At 46.4% G+C, this 24,260-nt stretch overlaps 1 protein-coding gene across 2 annotated transcripts in view; it reads right to left on the reverse strand.

Moving 5' to 3' along the window:
* Positions 1–254: 254 nt before the first annotated feature.
* The window catches only part of SRP68 (signal recognition particle 68), a 29,554-nt gene continuing 5,548 nt past the window's right edge, over positions 255–24,260 (reverse strand). For both annotated transcript variants that reach the window (XM_019745479.3, XM_088802398.1), the window contains exons 4-16: positions 22,659–22,854; positions 21,979–22,061; positions 21,585–21,694; positions 21,142–21,224; positions 20,026–20,166; positions 10,951–11,049; positions 8,587–8,651; positions 5,920–6,076; positions 5,193–5,287; positions 4,071–4,200; positions 1,977–2,052; positions 1,506–1,558; positions 255–1,081 (exon numbers count right to left, since the gene is read on the reverse strand). In XM_019745479.3, the coding sequence (XP_019601038.3) occupies positions 854–1,081; positions 1,506–1,558; positions 1,977–2,052; positions 4,071–4,200; positions 5,193–5,287; positions 5,920–6,076; positions 8,587–8,651; positions 10,951–11,049; positions 20,026–20,166; positions 21,142–21,224; positions 21,585–21,694; positions 21,979–22,061; positions 22,659–22,854 (1,516 nt within the window). In that variant the 3' untranslated portion in view covers positions 255–853. The remainder of the gene's footprint in view (positions 1,082–1,505; positions 1,559–1,976; positions 2,053–4,070; positions 4,201–5,192; positions 5,288–5,919; positions 6,077–8,586; positions 8,652–10,950; positions 11,050–20,025; positions 20,167–21,141; positions 21,225–21,584; positions 21,695–21,978; positions 22,062–22,658; positions 22,855–24,260) is intronic.

Consider the following 24,260-nt stretch of genomic DNA (forward strand, 5'->3'; position numbering starts at 1 on the left):
AATAGAAATTAAAAAAGGTGACTAAGGAAAAAATAAAGGGGTAACGAAGGAAACTGATTCAACTATGATGGCATCTGAAAATGACAGGCTGGGAACTCCTGAGAAACAGAGCTCTAACTCTCTCGTCTGTCATCTCACACCCGCACTGCCAGGAAGTCGGGGTACGCCCGGCAGGACAGCACCGTGCAACAACATCCCCGAGGAGAGAACTGGGACCAGACATGAGCGAGGACATGTAAAAAATGGGCAGAGTCTCCAGCGTCTTTGCCTTTTAATATAAGATCTGTTTTCATCATTTCTGAGTGTAACATATTTCTTCTAAAAATAGAGCTCTTTGCTTGTTTTGAAACTTAATTTTTACTTGGAGGTGAAGGGGGATAAGGCTGGCTGTAATTCTGGGGTGACACTGCCAATGTTTTCTAGTCATGAACAAACTTTTCCAGGGATTCTGGATGCTCACAGCAGGAGAGGTCGTTACAAATCCGTGGTCCTGACGACCTGCGACACTTTCTGAGCCCCCATCCGTGCCTGGTGTGGACCTCCTCCCCGAACACGTTACTGACCAAAGGTAATGAATCACAGCTCACCCAGGACCAGGTGGCAGTGGCCCTCCCCCAGGAGTTATGGACAGAGGGACCCCGCACACATCAACCAGAAGACAACAGGGTGCCCCTGTGGCACACTGGTTAGGAACGTAAGTGCACAGACACACAGACATAGGGACGCAGGGCTGAGGGGTGACACTCGCGCCCTGGGCCAATGCAGACCTGGGTTTAATAGCATGGAACTTGCTGGGGTTTTCTCACAATACAGACTGAGGCAGAGTCACCCCTGCCCCCCAGGAAGAGCCTGGTTAGCTCCTGAACCCAAAGATGCCCTTGATGTATCCGGTGAGGCCACTCTTGGTCTTCTGCTCCAACTTGTCCTCAAGGGGCGGGAAGGCCACGTGGTTGAGGGCCAGGTCAAAGAACAAAGGCTTGCAAGGGATGGGCTGGAATCCAGGTGGGAAGTGCACGAGGTTGGCTTGCTTGGTGACAAGGGAAGGGTCCAGACAGAATGTCTCAAACCGTTCAACCAGAGGCTGCAAGTCAAACCAAAGGGAGGAAGCGGGGCGTTAACCGCAGACGGACGGTGGAACCCTCGCTGTGTGTGCAAGGTCAGGGCCTGCACACGCCACATGCAGTCCCCACAATCTCCATGAGGGGTGCTATCATGCCCCCTGTTATAGCTGAAGGAGGATAAGAAAGGGGTGGGCTGGGATCCGGGTACAGGCCTGCCGGGCGTGCAACTCTGCACAGCAGCAGTTTCCTAAATAACCTGCTCATCTGGGACCGTCTAGATGACAGAGAGCGAACCTTACGTAGGTAGTGTTCGGGCTTTGAGTAAAAGAAGGGAGGGACGTAGGGTGTTTCTTTAGCAACGAAGGGTCCTCTGTCCTAACAATGAGCACAACACAGTCCTACCGCATTCTGAATCCGACTCTATTCCTCCAAAGCCACACTTACCTTATTGTCCTTGACATGGGAGGAAGGCTCTGCTTGGTGGGAGTCACTTGCATCTGAAAGTGTCACAGGCATTCAGTAAGGACGGGGACTTAGCATGCTCCAGTCACAAATGATACCTATCACACGTGGCTCCCAAGGGCAAGGGGGCCAGCCTGTGGGCCAGCGAGCCCGCTGCCTCTGGGGCCCGAACTCTGCCAAGAAGCCGTGCAGACCCACACACGGTAACCCCCAGACCCAGTGTTGTCAGCCAGTGAAGCTGGCAGGGATACAATTAGGGTCAAGGGACACTGTAACAGTTTCTCTAAATTCTTCTACACAATTGGATGCCTTAATGTGGCAGAAGGAATGGTGGGAAAAATAAAAATCTTATGGAATATCCAAAACATCCCCTTGCAATCTTAAAACAGTAGTATGTGGGGCGGGGGTGAAAGAGAAGAGGAGGAATGGAGGAGAGGGGAACACAGGGCTCACCCAGGATGGCCGCCGCCTGCAGAGAGCACTTTTCTGACCTCACTTGTGTGATGAGCTCTTGCACGTCAGGCAGGTCCTGTAACGATTCGGAAAACATGCGCTCACAAGCCGGGCGGGCAGAGAAGCACACCAAAACTAACCTGGGTTAAGCCATCCCACTGGTATTTTCATGGGATTTTAGACTTTTTAAACAGTTCTCCCTATTAAAAAAGCATTAGTCTGTTTCAAACAAAAAGCTAAACCATGGCTTAAATAACAATGCCTGAAAATAATGAGACTAATGAGAATATTAATAAATTTATCAGAACAACACCAGGCGTTGTTCTCAGCCGTTCACATAATGGTTAATTCCGCCCTCACGATGACCCTGAGGTTTGTACCCATTTTATAGATAAGACTGAAGCAGAGAGAGGCCAAACAATGTGCCCTGTCACACCCCCAGGGGCTGCGAAGCTGGGATTCAGAACCAGGCTGTCTGGCTCCAGCGCAAGGCCATTCTCTTGCCTGGTGTCTTACTTGGCGGAATTCAGCGTGATCTGATAAGGTCTAGAGACTGCCGGCTCCACGCCGCCACTCCCGACACCCCTCCCACACCCATCAGCACATTAGGTAGGATGGGCATTCGTAAAACGCCTTCCTTCTCTCCTGAGAAACCATGCATGGGTCTCCTCCACATCCCAGTGACACCCCACTGCGATGCTGCTGCCGCCCCGGTCACCCCTCCCTCTGCCCACACCTCTGCTCCTCCCCAGTCACAGGGGGGCTCACATCTCTGAAGGCAGGAGCCAGGCCATGCTGTTCCGAGCAAACACACGGCCAGAGGCCTAGGAGCAGCTGCTCTCACACATCAGCCTGACCACGTCAGTAATAGTTTTATTATCATAAACTGTAGTTGGCTTTTCTACAGTCTCCACTCGTAAGAAAGACGTGGATTCTTGGACCAGCCAGTGTTTTATGAAGCTCTGCATCGCCACAGCAGTCCAGAAGCTTAAAAAGCCAGCTGTCACTCAACAGTCAGTGAAATAAACTCAAGGACCCAGTCAGATCAGCACATGAGCTTTGAGGGACACCGGACTGCCTGGGGGCTTGCTGAAATGCAGATGTTGACTCAGCAGGCCTGGCATTTCTAGCAAACTCCCAAACGCTGCTGCCGGTCTAGGGACACTTTGGGCAGAAAGGCTTCATCACTGGTTCTCAACTTGGCTGCACATCAGAATCAACGAGGGGCTTTAAAAAACCCCCTTGCCCATCCCAGACCCCATATGAATAAGAACCAGAATCTCGGGCCGGCCCGGTGGCTCAGGCGGTTAGAGCTCCATGCTCCTAACTCCGAAGGCTGCCGGTTCGATTCCCACATGGGCCAGTGGGCTATCAACTACAAGGTTGCCAGTTCAATTCCTCGAGTCCCGCAAGGGATGGTGGGCTCCGCCCCCTGCAACTAAGATTGAACACAGCACCTTGAGCTGAGCTGCCGCTGAGTTCCCAGGGGCTCAGTTGGCTGGAGCACGGGCTCTCAACCACAAGTTTGCCAGCTCGACTCCCGCAAGGGATGGTGGGCTGCGCCCCCTGCAACTAGAAACAGCAACTGGACCTGGAGCTGAGCTGCGCCCTCCACAACTAAGACTGAAAGGACAACAACTTGAAGCTGAACGGCACCCTCCACAACTAAGATTGAAAGGACAACAACTTGACTTGGGGGAAAAAAAAAGTCCTGGAAGTACACACTGTTCCCCAATAAAGTCCTGTTCCCCTTCCCCAATAAAATCTTTAAAAAAAAAAAAGAACCAGAATCTCTGGGGGCGGGGGGATCCCACACATCCATCTTTTGAAAACTCTCCCAGGTGATTCCAACATGCAACTGAGTGTGGAAACAGTACTTCAGGTTTACTTTAACCAGAGCAATGGCTTTCCTTCTTCATTCTGAGTCCTCCTCAGGCCTGGATTGCCGCCAGGAGTCACACAACCTGCAGCTCTCGGGCCCTGAGGGACACAGCACGGCCCATGGCCGACCCGGCAGGACCAGCCTGAGAAGGAGAGGCAGCCCCTACAGCGCCCCCTCCCCGCTTGGAAGCAAGGAGAGGCCCCCCAGCTCACCTTCAGGCTGTTCTTGAAGGCCCCGGCATCTGCGGTGACTTCATTGGCATATTTCAGGACTCTGTCATATAGGACAAGGGCTTCACTCCACTTCTTCACCAACACGTAGGACTGAGCAATGAAAAAACACCTGATGGGGAAGGGAAAAGCCACAGAATTCTAAAGCAAGGCGTTCCTCGCAGTTTAGGCGCAATTTTAAATTTGGAAACAGGTTTCTTAACTGCAGGTCACTGCATGGGAGACCCCAACATTCTCAGTGCCCTTGCCAGGCCGACCTGCGGACTCTTCTCTGCTATCGGAGGTGACAGGAGGTCCACCGCTGACCTACTGTCTTTTACTGACTGGCTGACTCTGCACAGAAGTTCCTCAAAGGCGCACGGAGGAGGCTGACAGGCAGGAAGGAGGAATGGCGCCTGGCTCCTCTGTAAGTCCCACCCAGCACTGCCCGCACAGCCGAGTCACAGTTGTTCACCCCTGCCCATCTCTTTTTCAAAAACCAAATCCAAGAAACCTCGTCCTAATGGAAACCAGTCCACTGGGATCAACAGAGCCTGGGGGCCGCTGGCCCAACAGAAGAGAAGGGTCCACGGGAGCCAGGAGGAGAGGCAACATGGGCGAAGCCGGGGCACCCTGGGGAATCAGAGTGCTGGGGTATGCGTGCAGGGAAAGGAAAGGCAGTTACACACACGGCTCCACTTTGTCATTCTGTCCAGAAGCCATCATGCCACACAGCGCACTTCCAAGTTACAAATGTGAGTCATTTAAAAACAGAGGTTTAGCTTTCTCCCAATTCAGTTCAGGTTCCGCTCTGGTTCTGCTAACTAACACCTTTTCCAACACCTGTGTGTTTTCCACTGGGAGGAAGGCGTGAAGTGGAGGGAGAAGACATTTAATGTGTGTGCTCTCCGGCTCCCCCGACCTCCCCGAGAGCCAACAAGGGTCACGCGAAGCTCCCAGGCACAACTCGAGGTTTCCTCCCCTCGGACACGCTGGGCTGGCTGTTCAGTGCTCACGGGCAAGGGAACCAGAGGCAGTGACCCCGTCTTCCAGGGGATGGGACATGCTCCCAAAGCTTCCGGAACCACCGGGTAGCAGGAGAGCCTTGCCCCCAATGAGACGTACCTGTAAGCCTTGTACACCAGGGTCTTGAGGCCTATCTCTTTCTGGAAGGCTCTGTCCTCCTCTAAGCCAGGAAGCTGGAGCAATTCTACCAGATTCTGCACAACAGACACAAAAAGAAAACTCATGAAGAGGAGGCCTCAGCCTGAGTTTTTGACAGAAGACCTTGTAAGAACAGACGAGGGTGAAAAGAAAGAGCCTGGGCTAGAAATAATGGGGGAAAATCTGGGTAAGTGACCGGGCAGCAGCCACTCCTGGTGTCACCTCCACCCTCCTCTCTGAATCTGCAAGCCTACTTGTCCTTTCCGACTCAGCTCACACCTCACTTCCTGCAGAGACTCCTCGGAGCAGTGCAGCTAGTAGGGGTCTGTCCAGCCCCACCCCTTCATTTGACACCCAGTCATCCAGCATTACACAGATGCTGTGTTTACGTGCGTGTCTCACAACTGCTCACTGGCAAACTCCCAGTGGGCCGAGAAGCACGGCCTTGGGTCATGATGCTCCCAGCAGTAGGACAGTGATCACACCAGGTCAAGTGCTCAGTGCAAACCTGTGGGCGCAAAAGCCTGCACCTCCACAAATCTGAGTAGCAGGGGCACAGACGGCTGAGCGGTACAAGAACAGGACACCAACAGCTCCTGGCTGCCACAGCCCTTCCGCTATGCTAGGCTGTCACTGTGTCCAACACGTGCAAAGGCCAGGCCCTTGCTGCCCCAGTCATCAGGGTCACCTGCAGAATGATGTCATAGAGCCGGATCAGGTCCTGGGGCCGCGGGGAGCGCTTGCTGTCATCGTCCGGCTGCTGCTGCAGCAGTGCCCGCTGCAGACCCTGCGCCATGTTCTTGTTCCGCTTGATTGCCGTTGACAGCTTGATGTAAGTCAGGTAGCTGGAATGCACACATGTCAGCTCGGGTGATGCTCGGGGAAGTGGTGTTTTGAGAAGACACTGGACCACAAGGAGGGACTGACCCAGGGGGAGCAAGGTGGTGAGGGCGTCACATGGCACAGCCATTCAGCCTGGTCCTCAAGCTCGAGGGGCCCTCAATTCTGGCTACTGGTCAGTGACAAATTTGCAGGGGACCAGTATGAGACCTCATGACAAAATTTAATTTTAGCTGGAGTAACAGCCTCTTTCTTTGAATAAGAACCACAGAGCTCCTGATCCCCAAGGTAGTCCTGAAGATGGATAAAGCTGGTTCCTGGAACGAGGACTAGTTACAAGGACAACGTGGTCACACCACAGCCGCTCCTACTCTGATGACCTCTCTTCAGGGAATAGTGAGGGGCAGTCTCTTTGGGTGGTTGTGAATAGAGGCCATGAGTGTATGCTGGAGGCCATGCAGGGCGGCATGGCACCTGCTCGTTTGAACTGTACCACCAGGCAAGTCTCCACCATTTGGGGATAAAAACAGGAGAACTATTTAAAACGCTACTGAAGAAGTCTTTAGGCCTCTGGACTCCCACCCTCCTCTGGCAGAGCCTGGAGGCAACCCTGGGGAAGGACACACAGGCCTGGGGACAGGGGACACAGGCACAGCTGAGGTCAGGGACTCTGCAAGGAACCAGGGGGATTAAAGGACTGTCGTGTTCTGAGTGCTGACCTCCTAGCCTTCTCCGCCTGCTTAGCTTCCAGAACTAGAGTGGCCTGGGGTATTCCAGGGGTCTGACCAGCACAAGAAAAACCCTTCAAGATTCTGGAGTTGGGGTCCTTGGTGGAAGGGCAGAGCCAGGACACCTAGAGTGAAGCCTGCAGCTGACAAGCCCCGCCATGTGTGCTGAGCCGCGAGACAACCACATGCTTTACCGGAGGGATGAACAAGGATCAACAGACATTTAAGGAAAACCTCTAACAACACAGAAGAAGCCAAAACTCAGAGGAGGAAAAAAGCGACTTGGAAGAACCAGGCTTTGCAGGGAGATGGAAACTTCAGAACACTACTGTTAATAACCCCAGAAAGATAAGGGGAGACTTTGTGAGCGTGGAATTAGAACAAGACACTATATTTTAAAAATAACACTCAGAGAACACAAACAAGCTCTTAGAAAATGAAATGGTATCAGCAATGAGAAAGCCCACCTACGAGTCGGGGGGCAGGTCAGCAGGATCTGGTGGAGTGGAGTGGAGCAGGGGAGTCGGCTGCCGTGGAAATAGTATGAAATGCCTAAACCACTCAAATCAACAAGCAGCAACACACACAGCATTTAGAGACATGGAGATAAATACCAAAAAAATTTGGTAAAAGAATTAAAAGTGGATGCTTCTGAGAAATGGAAAGGAGGTCACGAGACAGATTTTCTTAAAGCTCTGAAGAAAAATCCGGCTTTCCAAACAAAGTAGCTATTATTCACAAAGTGGTAGAGGACTTTAGCTACATCCTTACACTGTTTTGTTAAAATACAAGCGCTACCTGATTCCTGGTTCACCAAAGAGGTCTCTGGACCCTAACCAAAATCCACGACCCTGCCACTAGTCAGATCTGAAGGTGGAAGAGTGGACCCAAGGGCAAGGGGGCTTCACAATCTGCAAGTTCTGGGCCTGGTTCAGGTTAGAAGTCAGATCAACTCCTGACCGGCTCTCTGTCCTGTTAACTACAAACATGTCCCCTAATCTCCTGGAGCTTTATCTTTCTCACAGTGATGATGAAATACAGGACATTAAAGGGCCATTCTTGCTCAATAGGCCTTCCATCTGAGTTATCGGGCAGTCAACTTGACATTCATATAAGACCAAATTTCCTAAGAACAGAGATTATGATAAAGAAAAGATTTTTTTCTTTTTTTGTGGTTTTGTTTTTATAAAAAGGGAGGAAGCAGGAGGATGGCTGAAAATATGTCCAGGTTCACTAAAAAGTTATGAGAAGTGGCTAAGACATTAAAATTTCAAGGTCACTGGGGTGGCCAATCAGCTCAGTTGGTTAGAGCCTGGTGCTGATAACACCAAGGTTGACGGTTCGATCCCTGCATGGGCCACTGTGAGCTGTGCCCTCCTTAAATTATTAATTAATTAAAATTCAAGATCACACAGAGAAGAGAATCTGATGAGAAGTGGAGTTTTCTCAACTAATTTTATTTCTCTCCAGGAAATTCCAAAAATGTCACTCCTTCCTCCTGTCTTCTGTGAAACAAATGATACACTTAAAAAAAAAAAAATTATACCTGACAAGGTGATTTAGAAATGTCTGTGAAAGAGCAAAGAGACAAAAGCAGGCGCAATATGCCTGGGGAGAAACCTGGTGGGGGAACTTGCTCTACCAGATACCAAGACTTCTTACCACATATATACTATATATACATATATTAAATTACATGTTAAAACATACACAAACATTATATATACTCTTTTGTTCCAATGATGTATTTCACAGTATTTAAAAAGTAAAAAATCCACAACCCTTACCTGTGCAGGTACTGGAGATTAGACACCTTCCCCGACTCCCCTTCAAGGGTGTAATCTCTCTGTTTCTGCACACAGTGAGAAAGGTAAAGATAAAACAGCTGACTCTGCCCTTGGCTCTGACCACCCACCCCACTCAATGGTGTAGCCCCAAGTGCTCTGGAAGGGGTCCCCAAGTATCAAAGATCTACTGGACACATTCTAGAACAACAGGGTCACTCAGCTGCCACTGGCATCTAAAATCTGAACTTGAGTAAAAGATTTCAGAGTACTGGCCAGTAAGGCTTCCTGCTCACTGCTCCCAGGGCCAGACCCAAAGCATTAACAGCAGACACCCTACCGTCTATTTTAGGGTCTGTGCCTTCGATCCAAGTTGGACCCTGTGTACTCTCAGCTCCTGCCTTTTGTGGATGGCTGAGCAACAGCCACCCAAAGATGTTCACATCCGAACCCCGGAACCCGTGAAGCTGCTCTTACATGGTAAGGGGACCTTGCAGATGTGATGAAGTTAAGGACCTTTTGATTGTCCTAGATTGTCCAGGTAGGTGCACTGTAACCACAGCGGCCTTAGTGACATAGAGAAGATACCGAGACTGAAGCAGCGGTCAGAGAGGAGACACTATGCTGCCAGCTTTGAAGATGGAGCAAGGTGCCATGAGCCAAGAAACGAAGGAGGCTTCTAGAAGCCAGAAAATGCACTCTCTGGAATATAAGAAATGAATTCTCCCCCATGTTCCCCTCGAGCTTCCAAAAGGAATGCAGCCCTGAGAACCCATTTAGACTTCCAACCACCAGCACTGCTAAGATAATAATGTGTGTTGTTTAAAGCCATTAAGTCTGTGGGTAGTGTTACAGCAGCCACAGGAAACAAATGTGCCCTAGTATTAGCATATTCCTTATATTCTGTGAGACGCCCCCCAACTGCTATGAATCCCAGGTGAATGGTGGAGGCTGGTTCGGTATGTACCTGTGAGGTGGGTGAAGGGAAGTGTAACACACAAAGGCAGCTTAACGGAGAAGGAAACAGGTGACCACAGCCTAACAAACATTTATTCATCATTTTATACCCAAGGTACTATGGCAGGTGCTGAAAAAACTATATCGTTGCTTTTAAGATGCTTATAATCTTGAGGAAAATACAAAAAGGCAAATATAAAAGAATACACAGAACGTTAAAAGGCAATCTTGATTAACCATCAAACAAAAATGTTGGCTGCCAAGTATGAGATATTTAGAAAATGGAAAGGTATTTGTGGGTGAGGATGGTGTAAGGTAGGCTTCTTAGCGATGGTGAGCTATGAGTTGCCAGACCTTGCCAAACAGGAGGGGCTTGGCCTGGAGAAAAGGGAGAGGACAGACAGGCCAGGTGTGAGGGGAAGGAGCCAAGGAGCCCAGCGTCAGGAACGCACTGAGTGGGAAAGGCACTATGAAGGCGAGGAGTCGAACAGCTCGAGGCAGAGGACTCAGAGGGAAAGAGCAAAGGACAGGCTGGAAACGGAGGCTGGAAACCGACGGGGGAGGTTCGTACAGCAGTTCAAGGAATTTGAACTGTATTTGCTACCGTGGTCTCTACAGTAGAGTGCACTTAACCCAAAGAGTGTGGGGATAGGAGGAAACCAGAACTTGTATTTATATTTATCTTATTTCCAAAAAACTTTATTTTAATGCATTTTATGTATTACAAATCAGTTGGCTAATACGGTATATAATTTACAAATACACACATCAGAGTTAAATGCTCAGTTTTACTCATGGGGGTGCATTACAGAGAAGTTTGGAGACCACTGCTCTAGACCTACAGGAGTCACTGGGTTTTCAGAATCAGACAGTGAGAAGGGACCTAGTGCTGCTGGCAGGCAGGCCTGGAGAACTGAACCAAGGCCAAGACGGGAAAAGCACTCAGAGAGCTAGTCCAGGAGGCCACAGGTAAAAGGCTCGTTAGAAACGAGTGGAATGGACAAGCAATGAGAGAAATTACAAAGGGAGAGTAAGTAGGGTTTTTGGTGACAGGGAAGGAAGAGGCAAAAATGGTTCTGAGGTCTCTGTCCCAGATGCCTGAGTGAATCCCAGTGATTTTATCAGAAAAGGGAGCGCTGGAGAAGTCTACCTAGAGATATGGAGACCGAAGGCTTACAGGTAATGCAGGGAACCACTAGGAGAAGCAGGATAGAGAGAAAAGAATTTCTCAACCTGAGGGAGCCCAGAGGCTGTTGTTGTTTGCTAGCCAAATCAACACACCTAAGAAAAACCAGTGGCTAGGAGTCAATGCACTCAGGCCACTGGACCCCACCTGGGAATGAGACACACAGACCGAGGGGGACATCAGCCCTGAGCAAGAGCCGGCGGCGGCTCAGCTGATGGTCCTACCTGGTCTGGCTTGAGCTCTTCTCGAACAGCCTGTATGGCGTCCCGACACTCGCTGAGCATGGATTCAAACAGACGATCCTTGGTTTCTTCACTTTCAGCCTAAACAAAGGCAGAATGCAGTAAAAGGTTGTCTTTTGAGTAAGCCATAGCATTCTGATGGGAAAAGGCCCTAACAGCTTCACACTCTACACAAAAAAATACGCCCCAAATCAGAGACCATTTCAATTGTTACTATTCTCTACCATGTAAGACTTTCCTTAGAGTCTTATTCATTATTTGTATGGAAATGGGAATTTCACATGTATATAAATAAAGTGAACATGCTGAAAAAATACCTGTAGAATTGCCTGAAACTGTCAGGCAACAGATGCTTCAAATTTTTTTCTATCATAGAACTTTCTACTACTTTCCTCCAATGCTTCTACCTCTGCTCAGGACCTGCATCTGGCACCCCTAAAGAGGCCTTACAGACTAGATTTGGGACACTGCTACGTCACACTGAAGCACAGCACACCAGAAGTTTCTTCTCCTTTTTCCCTCCAGAACAAACTGTCTTAAACTCTACTGTGTGCCTGCAGAATCACCCTTACGAATGTAACCCACACACTTGCAGATACTGGATTTCTCTTAGGTCCAAGCAAGTGGGTAGCATTACTAATTAACAGCCAACCAGAAACGTATTTCTCCTAAATATCACACAAGGTTCTCTTCACAGAAACTCTGCACTCAGATATTCCATATGGCCCCGCTGAGAACATTCTTAGGGCAGACAAGGCTGACAAGCAGTGGATGACAGTCTTTGCACAAGTACAGGGCGTCACCCCTCTGCTAGCCAGCTGGGATAAGGGAAAGGTGATTCATTAACTGAATACCTGCCATACCACATTATCGTTCTAAAGAATCCGACTGAGCAGGTGGGAATAGACGAAAGGCAGAGAGGAGATGAACTTGTGTTACTGGCAGACCCACTGGGACATGAAAACATCAACATTCCATTATTATATTTGACTTTCCACAGAAACTAACATCCAATCTGAACTCTTGACATTCAGGTGACCTCTAAGAAAGCTCCCAAAGAAAACCCAGTAGTGCCCACTCCTTTAAGAGATGGTTGGTAGGGATTTAAAGAAAAACCTTTCTTTTCTTAAGAACCCTTAAGTTTCTCCTAGTTTTCAGTGTGGAAAAAAAAAACTTCCTTGTGAATTACCCAACATAAATCAAACATACTTTTCTATTTATAAGTTACTTGACTTTCCTGTTGTTCCCTAACTTGGGAACAAATCAGGGGCACAGTCCTTCTATAAATCTATAAGGGCAAACACGGCCACCATTAACTCCTGAATCCTAGAGCAGCATGTCCAGTGGAACTTTCTGCGATGACGCACAGTCTGACACAACAGTCGGTAGCGACACGAGGCTACTGAGCACCTGAAATTTTCATTTCAATTTAGCCACATGTGTTCGAGTGGCTACTATACTGGGCAGTGCGGCTCTACAGAGCCACACTTCACACAAAACACCATTAAGCACCTCAAGTCGGCAAGACTCTTTGTAATCATTTAATCAAATCTGCTAGCCAATTCTGCAAAGCACAAATCCTGTAGAACGGGGCAGCCGTATCATTGTTTAACAACCAGAACAAGATATGTGCACAGACTTGAAACGTGTGTGCGTGCGCACACACACACACACACACACATACTCACATACACACATAGACACACTCACCCCCCCCCCAGACCACCATCAGCAGCAAGCTGTTCTGATCCTATGCAATTCAGCAAATATGCCAACACCCTTTCTAAGATGGGTGGGGTTTGGCGGTAGGGGCAATGGGTGTGTAAGTAAGAAAAGGGTAAACTTCCGTTTTACCAGCTACACAGGATCTGTCTCCTTTCCTGTAGGGAAGGTATGGCTCAAATAAGAAAATTAAAACACTGCTAATCCTCTTTCCAGCCACATATCACCTTCACTCCCTTTGAATAAGAAAACCTCTGCATCAAGGTGCTGAGCAGAAGCAAATTTTCCCACTGCTTCCGCAAAATTCGAAGTTTCATTGGAAATATGACAGAAGTCGGAACCCACAATGCAGGAAAAGCCTATCTGAAGGGAGGATTTCAGTCAGCTGTTTTTCTTATGACGCCCACACTGCCCAGTGACTCAGAGACCACTAATCTCTGGGGCAGAACTCCTCACGATTCTCCCTGCGCCGAGCAAATGTCTCCAAACAGGAAGCCTTAAGCGTATTTTGCTACTTAACACTCTTACTCTACAAGCCTATCTTGGAGACTAAGATAATCCTGGAAGGACAACGGAACAAGAATGACCTCCCTGTACGTAGAGGCGGGATTCGCCAGCATCTGCACGCAGGCCTCCCAGGCGTGCCACTGAACCCACAAGGCACTCCCAAACACGCGTGGCCAACCCCCTGCACCGGCCCTGTGGTCTGCCTGGACCTCCTCCCCAGGTGCGCCCAGGACACAAAGAAACCTTAAGCCCAGAAGGAATGTGTTACTCAGCAGTCCTAACAAATATATTCTAGAGCAATTTTTATAAAACTTCAAACACCCCAGGAGGTGCTTTTCCCATCCCAGGATGTGGCTTGAGGCCACATCTCAAGGCTGACTGGTCCAGAGGAAAACCAGCTGCGGTCCCTGAGGTAGAGACCCCCTGGTATTAAACACAGAGTTTCCAGATTGTTTGCACGTCTACAGGAGTTGTTGGAAGGTGGTGGAGTGACTAAGAGACAAACGAGGCAAGTCTGACCACATTCTCCACCACACCCACCACAGAACCACAGGGATGGGAACCAAGCCTCGCCCGGGCCACTGAGGCCTAGGGAAAAAACAGACGGAAATGTGGGAAAGGGGGATACAAGCCTCACTTAAGGATAGATTTTTTTAAAAAGAGAAGAATAAATGGTCTCCTTTCCACTCAAACATTAAAATAGTAACCGTAAGTTGAGGGTAAGAATCATCAAACCTCCAGAGATTTTAAACCCGCCCTTCCCTCCCAAAAGAGCTGCCAAACAACATCCTCACGATGCAACCGCAGTGACAACTCAGGGGAGATAAAGTATTAATAAAGGAAAACAGAAATAAATGATAAAGACAATATTAAGAATGTGAAGACTTCCATCTTGGCTGAAGGGACTAAGGATTTTGCAACTGGATTTTGGCAGCTGATTCATTCTTAGCTCCAGTGTTTTCAGTCTAATATTTTATCTCCCTGAATTATTTCTTCCTTCCATGCTTTTCAGTAAACTGCTGTTTCAGTATTTAAAGTCATGAAACCTCAACAAGCACCCAATAAGCTGGGACTACCAAATTCTTGCATGTCAGCTCGTAGAAGGTGGCAAAAACCAGTACTGGGTATGTCAGGAGACACTGAATTGAAGAGCCCTGCATCTCGAAGGCACAGCTCTCGGTTTCCAGGGTGGAGACTCAGCACGATAAGGAGAACTGGCGGGGTGGGGAAGGCCCCTGTTCCAGCCAGACACGTCACCTGCCAGTGGCACCAAGGCCTTCTCCTTGGGATGAATCTCAAATGGCCTCAGGGTATTTTCCATATTTAATAAACCATGGTTCATTAACATGGTTCAATTCAACAGATATTTAAACAGCTCCAGTGCTGGACCTGGCAGCTAAGGATTTAACTAAACTTTCACACTGTACTTATTTTATTTGCCAGCTAGATTTGCTATATGTGTGATGGGGGCATGAGGCACTCAATTGTTTTCAATGTTAAAATCCTACCAGGATTCCCTGGGGTTAGTACACATTTTGTTTGATCTACATCTTTGAATTCTATGACATTATATAAAGATCTCTGATACTCAGAAGTGACCCGAAAGCACTGTGTAATTGTTAAAAACCAGAGATAGCTGTATTCACTGCCAGCTGGTCATTAACCAGGCTCATAATAGAAGGTAACACTACAGATCCCACAAACAGTAAAATGACAAAGGAATATTATAAATCATCTGTCAATTGTCAATAAATTCAACAATTTACATGGAATTAACAAATTCCTTTTAAAAATAAAACTCATCCAAACTAACACAAGATGAAATAGAAAATCTGAATAGCCCTATGTCTTGTAAAGGAATTACATTTGCTTTAAAAACCTTCCCACAAATATCAAAGCATCATGTTGTACACCGGAAACTAGTATGTCAATTATATACCCCTCTCCGCCCCCAAAAACTTTCCCACAGACAACTCCAGTCCCAATAATTTCACTGGTGAATTATAATAAACATTTAAGAAAAGAAACCAACAACAACATTACATAAACTCTTTCAGAAAACAGAGAAGGAGGAACACCTCTAAACTTGTTTTATGAAGTGTGTATAACCCTGACACCAAACTCTGAAAAAGACATTACCAGAAAAGATTATAGGCCACTATTCTTCATTGAAAACAGATGCAAAATTCTTAAAGTACTCACAAATCAAATCCAGCCATACATCAAAAGTACAATACATCATAACCAAGTGGGGTTATCCCAGATATACAAGGTTGGTTTTAACATTGAAAATTAATCAGTGCAATTCACTATGTTAACAGGCTTCAGATATTCTTCCCTCCTCAGGCTTTATCTTTCCAAACTGAAAGATCTGAAACTGTCTGAAACCTCATATGGTTCCTTCCAACCTTCTGATTCATACTCCTCGCACACTCGAACACACCACTCCATCTGAGGAACAGCAATTAAAAACTCATACAATGTTCCTCGGATCCCTGCACGTCAGTTTTCACTGGTACAGGAAAAGCCTTATGCTAGGATTCCTGACGACCCAATGGGACCGAGGAGCAGCTACCCTTAGCAGTGACAGCCTGCAGTAGTGGGGGCAGGAAACCTTGGCTCCCGGTCCTGACTTACGCTCAACATAAAATCTTGGACCAACCATCCATGGGCCTGCGTGAGACATGTGCAGTGGGAAAGCTCTGACCCTTGTGTGCAGACGCACTTGTATGTTTTTAAATTGAGTAACAAGCCAAGTAACACACAGAGGAAAACGGGCTTAAATGGATGGTGGAGAGCTTTAGAAAATGTGATCACAACACAAAAATGCATCATCTTCATTATTGAGCTTTTATATTATTGTAAATAATTGTTTATTGAAGGTTTGTTTTCTTATTAATAAGGGTCCTAAAGACCCTAACAAAACAGAGCATGTGAAGAAAAAACCCAAACTATCAAATACATTGAGATTCTTTTGCTCTCCCTCCATCTGACTTTTTGGGGCAGGTGCCTAACAATAAACAAAAGCTTTAAAATATACATCTTCTGCATTAAATCAAGATCGAAAACTCTTAATTGAAATAACTATTCAATCAGAAAGAGGTCAAATATATATATTTTTAAATCTACATGGTGTTCTCATCTTAGGAATTATTCTGCAACAGTAATCCAAAATAAGGAAAAATCTATACAGAGATTCAGTCATCATCATTTAGTGCTGAAAAACTGTATAGAATGCAAACATCCAATAATAGATGTGCTTTGATTAAAGAGCATTTTAAAAAGTACACCTGCCAATATCTGTGTCTATTAGAGATGGATATTAAATAGAATATATTTAGTTATATAAACACACATGCTGAAGATGAGGTGGGAACATCAGAACTGGCAGCAGTTGTGTTGCGATGACTGACTTCAAATCTTTTTATCTATTCAAGGTTGGAATAATGTCGTTGCTTTTTCTTGCCAAAATTTTGGCCAATCCTGAACTGCCTTAGAAGGGGTGGCTATGGCCTGGATCTCCAGTAGTCAACCTTTTAACTATACTAAAACTCAAGTTTGAGAATAATCCTTTCAAAAACGAAGGGACTGAGAAGTACAAACTGGTAGTCATGCAACAGTCATGGGAATGTAAAGCACAGCATAGAGAACATAGTCAATAATATTGTAGTAACTATGTATAGTGCCAGGTGGGTACAAGACTAATCGAGACATCACTTCATGAATTACACACTTATCTAACCACTACGCTGTACACCTGAAACTAATACAATATTGAATGTCAACTATAACTGAAAAAAAAAGATTGCACAAACCTCACCCAATCATCGTATGACTGGAGTGAGCTGCAACTTTTAAAGCAAACGCTTCACGTGCAGCTGCAAAATGCTTTCACTTGATCTAATTTAGCCCAAACTGAATTATTTTACAAATAAGGCAAAAAGTCCTCCCCCATATAGGTTTGTGTTCTCTAATTATGTGTAAAAAACAAGAAAAAGATAAATTTGGATAAAACACCTCTATACCTTCTCCTCTCACATGGGAAACTCGCCTCCCCCCACTAACCTACTGAATTGGAGCGGGTTCCTCTGCCAGGACTACTTGTTTCACTTAAGACAGGGACGTCCAAACTTCTTTCAACGGTTTTCACCAAGGGCCATATGCGGTAAAATACACAAAGAGCCGGGCCACTCACTCGAGGTGAAGTACGTATTGCCTCATCTGGTTTATTTAAGTAAACTAAATATATTTTTGGAATTTGCTGTGGGCCAGTTAACAATGGATTGTGGGCCACAGCTGGCCCGCGGGCCGCAGTTTGGACACCCCTGACTTAAGGTTCTGCTTATCCACGTCCTTACCAGGGGCCCAGGACTCTGCTCGTGTACTGTTAAGTGAAATTACATTTAGCTATTCACCAAAGCCAAACGAAACGATCTTGTCACTAGCCCTCCTGTTGAATCGAACAGGATATGGGGAAAGTTCAAGGAAGATGAGCTTTGGAGTCAAAGGCGCAGGGGTTTACATGGAAGCACCCCCTTCTATCAGCTACATGGCTGTGGGCAGTACGCAGCCTCGGAACAGGCATATCAGCCACCCCACAGGGCTAAATCGATAAAAACCTAAGAGCATAAAGCGGCGTATCCGGGACATTCAGGAGGGTCATGATCCTCCTTTGCTCATCTCTGTGGTATCGCTGCCCAGGTGACCAACAGGTATTTAAAAAGTTTTGTGAAATGATTTGTAAGAACATGAAAAAGCCTTACAAATGTTAATAAAAACAGGGTATAAAGTCGGATCTCAGTATAATTCCAAGGAAAACACATATAACATCTCATGAATATGAAAAAGACTAAAAGGAAATAGATACTGTTTTCCTTTTAGTACAAAGCAGGATTAATGAAGGTATATGGGAAGTGAGACTATAGATTGAGCTCTTAAAACATCATTTATATTTGCTAAACTTTAAGCTGAATACTTTTAAAGCTTACTTAATAAATATTGGGGCGGGGGGGGGGAGAGTGGTGGCCCGGTGGCTCAGGCAGTTGGAGCGCCGCGCTCCTAACACCAAAGGCTGCCGGTTAGATTCCCACATGGGCCAGTAAGCTGCGTCCTCTACAGCTAAGACTGTGAACAATGGCTCTCCCTGGAGCTGGGCTGCCGTGAGCAGCTGGAGGTTGGCGTGAGCAGCCACAGATTGGTGTAAGCTGCCACGGGCTGCTGTGGGCTACCCGTGGGCTGACATGTGGGCTGCCCGTGGGCTGACGTGTGGGCTGCCCATGGGCTGATGTATGGGCTGCCCGTGGGCTGATGTGTGGGCTGCCCGTGGGCTGACGTGTGCGCTACTGTGCACCACCATGCGCTACCGTGAGCAGCCGGCAGCCAGCGTGTGGCAGGCAGTTGGAGTGAGTAGCCAGCAGCCATTGTGAGGGGCTGGCAGCTGACTAGAGCTGCTGTGAGCTGCCGACCAACGACCAGTGACCAACTGCCTCAACCCGGGGCAGCGCAAGGCTCATAGTATCAGCATGGGCCAGGGAGCTATGTGCTACACAACTAGACTGAGAAACAATGGCTTAAAAAAAAAAAATCAGGGGGGTGAGGGGGGGCAAAAAAATAAATAAAAAATAAATGTTAGCTTTTCTTGTCCCTCATCTGATATATTCTGTGGCCCCATCCCTACAGTGCCTCCCCCTTTAATTTGCCCCTACGGGCCTCCTTCCACTTTTATTCTAGCCAGAATTCCTGTCTCATTGTCACTGATGGCAGTTCTTTTCTTCCAGCATGTATCACTTTAAAACAAAAGAATTAACCCAATCACAGAATCTAAATGGTTGCTACCAGAGTCCCAGTCCAGAAAAGATACCATCATACTATAGTGTCAATGAAATGCTCTCAAAAAAAGTTTCTCGGTCTTTTGGTTTAAGGCAAAAAAATCAACTTTCTGATATTGTTCTAGTCTTCCATCCTTTAAGTAAATAAAGAGAAACGAGCGGGCAATATGCACCACAAAGGCACAAAGAAATTCAATTGTTGAAAGCTGCCCCCAACCCAAAGGAGCTATTTTGGAACAAGTCACTAAAAAGTCTGTGTGCTTAAAACCACTCAGCAGCACAACCAACAAAGCAGCCGTGTGCAAATGATTCAGGCGTGGCAGCTTGCTGCGAAGTCCTACGGAACGCCACTGGTCCCTGGCGAGGCTGCAGACACTCAGCAACCTGGCCTTTATTTAGCTGCTCTTCACCTCACACAGAGGAGAAGCTCTAACAAGTGCCGTCATCGTCGTCTGCGTTGTACAAACCAAGATCACCAGGATCTCTCACCTTTGGACCTCACCTGGTCGTTCACACCCACAGACGGGCAACAATTCTCAGTACGCAGCACCAAGGAGTCCGCTTTGCATGAACATCACATTCACATCGCAAACCAACCGAGACAGCACGGCTTAGCCAGGCTCTACTTAAACACGAGGTGGCCCCCTTAGGGCCAGGACAGGAGGTCAGGTCAGAGGGACACGAGGGACGTGACAGCTGAGCTGCCACACCACCTGCTGGGCCGCAAGCTACCCTCACTGTCAGCCAGCCGCTTCCTGCGCGCGGTTTCATGCTCATGGCTGTCACTGGCAACATCTTTGCCCTTTACACATAAGAACTCTTCTACAAATTCAGCTTTTAAAAGAATTTCATCCAAGAGGGTGCATCTGGAGACTGTTACCAAATACCCAATAGTATTAAGATACAGTTTTGTTTTGTGATAAATGAACACCATACTACATCTTAAACAAGAACAACCTTCAGACATGTGCAGAAGAGAGAGCAGGAGCTTCCCCCTTACCTGGGCAATGGCGGCCTCGTTGTCAGCTAAGCCCAATAAAAAGATCCTCACTTTGTCTATCTTCACTGGAACCGTTCTCCCTCTCCACTCCACCTCGCTCATGGTAGCTGCCTGTTTGGCTCGCGTCTGCGTGATCAACGCCTGGAAAGTAGTTTTAAACAGTTAAAGTTGTAACCGTGGATAGGAGTGACCGAGCTGAAATAATAGGAAATGATTATTTGTCTCTTTCTATAACCAACATGTTCTATCTTATAAAGTAGAGCATATACAAATTTAGATTTAAATTCCTCCTGGGTATAGTGTATCTTACCCTACAGAAACTCAAATGTTAAAAGGACATAACAGAAAGTTAAAAAGCCCAACACGAGGTTTTTGGTAAGGCTGTCAGGAGAAGAGTATATCTTTATATACCACAAGCAGAAATGCAAATTAGTAGAAACTTAAGATATTTGTCAATATGTACTAAAAGCTTCCAAAACATTCAATTCCACTTATAGGAATTTATCCTAAAGAAATAACTAAAAAAATTTAAAAAAAAAGAAAAAAAAAAAGAAATAACTAAGAATGTGTGCAAACACTGGGGACATAGATATTCATGGTAATACGGTTTACCCCTTAATAATAGTGAAGTGGTCCAATATAACAATGGCACACCATGCAGCCATTAAAATACAATGATGTGGAAATGTATTTACTGAAGTGGAAAAACTGCATGTGACATTATATTTAAAAAGGATGTTACTGAACAGTGCATACGGAGATCCCATTTTAAAAATACATGCATGCCTTTTTCCCTACACACACCAAAGTCTGCAAGATAGTCAATACATTAGTAATAGTGGTTACCTCTGGGTGGTAACCCATGTCATTCTATTACCCCCCCATCTTTTGTATCCCCCTACTTTCTCTATGAGCCTATACTGCTTAGAAAATAAGTGCAACACATTAAAAAAAAAAAAAGTCAAATACTTAAAAATAATAAATGAAAAAAGTTTTTTGGTAAAAATATAGGTATAAATAAGCATATACTAATAGCAATTATATCGGGTGATGGGATTATGGATTACTTCTTTCTCAAACCCCAGACTTGTCACAAAAATGTACAGACTAGATTACCTCCAATTTTTCAGCCAGGAGACCCTCGGTGCCCCCAGACCTCAATCGCATCTGCATGAGTTCATTGATAGCTGACTGGTCCCCTGAAAAAGACAGAGATTGAGTGGGAAATCCTCAAGGGTCTGGTCTGTACTCTTGAGAACCATTAGGTTCAACTCTGACTTGAAAGAGCTCCTTTCTCCACAAGCACATTGCAGTGAATCCCAGTCTTTGCACAAAACTTGTGAGGGTCAAGAAGATGGCATGACGGGAACGAAAGCAAAGGCACTGCCTTCTGCAATGCTGAGCAGGGCTGACTTCGACAGTTCTACCTTTTTCATCAATCAAACCCCATGTCAAGGACGGATGCAAGGGAAAGGGAAGAAAGTTAAACGCATTCTCTAGGATCTCTGACATGCGCTGCCACCAGGCCACCCACCAATGCCAACGCAGTCCCTGCTCACCAATGTTATAGGCACAGTAGCGGATGTTGGGTGAGATTTCCTCCACACGCTGGTTGTACAGCACGGCCAGCTCTTCCGTGAATGCGCTGGCGAGCTTCTCGTAGATCGTTCTGCGAGGAAAGCGACATCACGTCTCACAGCAGCCTTATTTTATAAGAAAACGAACTCACAAGGAACACAGTAGCTAAAAACAAAACCCAGCACTTTGAAGCCCTTCTACCAACTACCAGAACTGGCATGTTTTAAGGGTGAAAGAGAAGAATCAACATTTCTAAAGGGCAGGAAAAAAAGAAGCTGTACTACCTTTCACAGAGACAACCATCAGTTGATCTGCAGCTTGAACTGGACTATCTAGAATCAAAACTGGCCACAGCCTGTGGATCGGAGGACTTACTTGCATTTGTTAAAAGCCTCAATGGCAGCTTTCCACTCTTGATGTTCAAAACGCAGCATTCCTGAGAGGTAAGCTGTGTAAGCCTGGAAGGCGACAGGAAAAGAGGAACTGATTCAACACCCAACGACCAGTGTTACAGCTCAGTCTCCTCTACTTGCTTTGAACTTGGACATCAAGAATAGAGAGATATTCAGGTTGATTTTTAAAGAGAAAAACTTTTCACTAATAAAATAGGACACACAGGTAATTTGTTATGCTTCGTTTACTTTCCAGGAGAGAACTTCAAAATAAAGGAAATTTGTTTTCTTCATTTGACTTAACAACCAGCTTTGGGGCTATAAAATAAGTATCAAAAGTTGAATATAAACTTGCAATATCTATCTCATTTAAAAACTTCATTAAAAAATTATTTTGTGAACTCTCCGAGACACAAGATGCAAGCTTTCCAGCTATGTATCAAAAGAAACATGACCTTTCTTTAAAAATTAGAGCTACCGATTAAAAACCAGGAGCTCAAAAACAAGAGACGCCAACTTCACCTTGAAAAAGCAAGATCAAGTTTTTTCCTCTCCTGACTATCCATTTATAATGTGAGGAACTCCGTTCTGTTTAACTGTATTGTTCTCAAGTCTCGTCTCTACTCTCTACCAACCGAGCGCAGCTGACGTGAAGACACCGACCTGAGCCTCCAACTTGGTCTTGGCATCCACGCGACTGCTCTCACACAAGCGTTCCAATTCCTCTGCGTGCTTCACGGCTTTGCGTAAGCGAGACAACAAGTGGAACCGTTTTCGGGGTTCAGTGTTGGCCTCTTGTTTGAGCTGCATGGCATAGCTCCAGGCTCTTTCAGCATCCATCAGAACCAGAAGCAAATATCTAAACCAGAGACAAGAACAAAGGAGCTGAGCAATACATAAAGGCCAGGAGCAGCAGATCCAGACGCTCTCCGAGGCCATCTTCCGCCTCGCAACTTCTCTCTACACCCTCCCCGGCTCTCCTCCTAACTACTCTTCTCACAGTAGCAACCATGACTCCCAAATCTGCATCTCGGCTCCCGACTCAGGCTGCACCTCAGGTTTCTGACCACCTACCAGAAACATCTCTCTGAAAAGCCTGTTCCCACCTCCAACTTGGCAAACCCGGACTGACCCCTCGCGAATTTTAGCAAATCGAGGCAGTCCTGGAATAAGTCTGGTCTCATCTTTGTATCAACACCTCCTTCATCCCAAACCAGTTGGAAACCAAGGCCTTAAGAAGCAATATATTGAAGTGGTTAAGGAGAAGGCTCTACTCTGGGGGTGGAATCTCAGTGCCATCACTCACTTGCTGTGTGACTTTGGGCAAAGTACTAACCTGTCTGTGCCTTACTCTCCCATGCAGGAATGCATGTAACATGCTTAGACCAGAGCCTAGCACTTACTAAGTGCTAAATAAGTTAGCTATTTTATTATTATTATGGTGAATCTTTTTTTAACCACTTCCTTGATTAATCTTCCTTAAACATCAGCTTAATCTTATCTCTGGGACTTTGTTATCATAAGAGACTCTTCCTGACTCGATCTCATCAGATTTAATCAATACATCTGGCTGCTCTAGTTCTCTGTCTCCACACACAAGCTCCCAGCCTCTTTGCTGCCTGAGCAGAGGCTAACAACTGTCTAGAGCAGGGGTGTCCAAACTGCGGCACGCGGGCCAACTGCGGCCCACAATCCATTTTTAATCAGCCCGCAACAAATTCCAAAAATATATTTAGTTTACTTAAATAAACCAGGTGAGGCAATACATACTTCACCTCGAGTGAGTGGCCCAGCTGTTTGTGTATTTTACCGCATATGGCCCTTGGTGAAAAACGTTGAAAAATGTTTGGACACCCCTGGTCTAGAGCATGGCAGTTCCTGGTGCTCATTTAGATATCATAGTATGATGTTTCCCCTGACACAGAATGTTCTTTCCTCTCACAAATCCTTCAGGGTCCAGCCTCCAGGTTTCCTGGCTTCCCTATCAAGAACCCCCAAGCTAACCTCTCCCTTCCAAGACTTCAGAATTCTGAAGAGCAAATGACACCCAATATGGCAGTTTCACTGTCGTGTAGTGTTCCCTGTTTTGTACTTGACCAACATCTCACAACAAGAGATGACAGTCAGTGAGGTTCAAGAACTATGCCACCCCACTCTTCTACATCCAATGTGGTGGTCAGCTCCATCCTGGCCACATACTAGGCCAGGCGGTAGTGAACGTTTTCTATAAAGGGCCCAACAGCAAATATTTTAGGCTTTGCAGGA

Source organism: Rhinolophus sinicus, chromosome 12, assembly GCF_057876585.1.
Source record: "Rhinolophus sinicus isolate RSI-liver-muscle chromosome 12, RSI-T2T, whole genome shotgun sequence".
NCBI classification, from domain to species: Eukaryota; Metazoa; Chordata; class Mammalia; order Chiroptera; family Rhinolophidae; genus Rhinolophus; species Rhinolophus sinicus.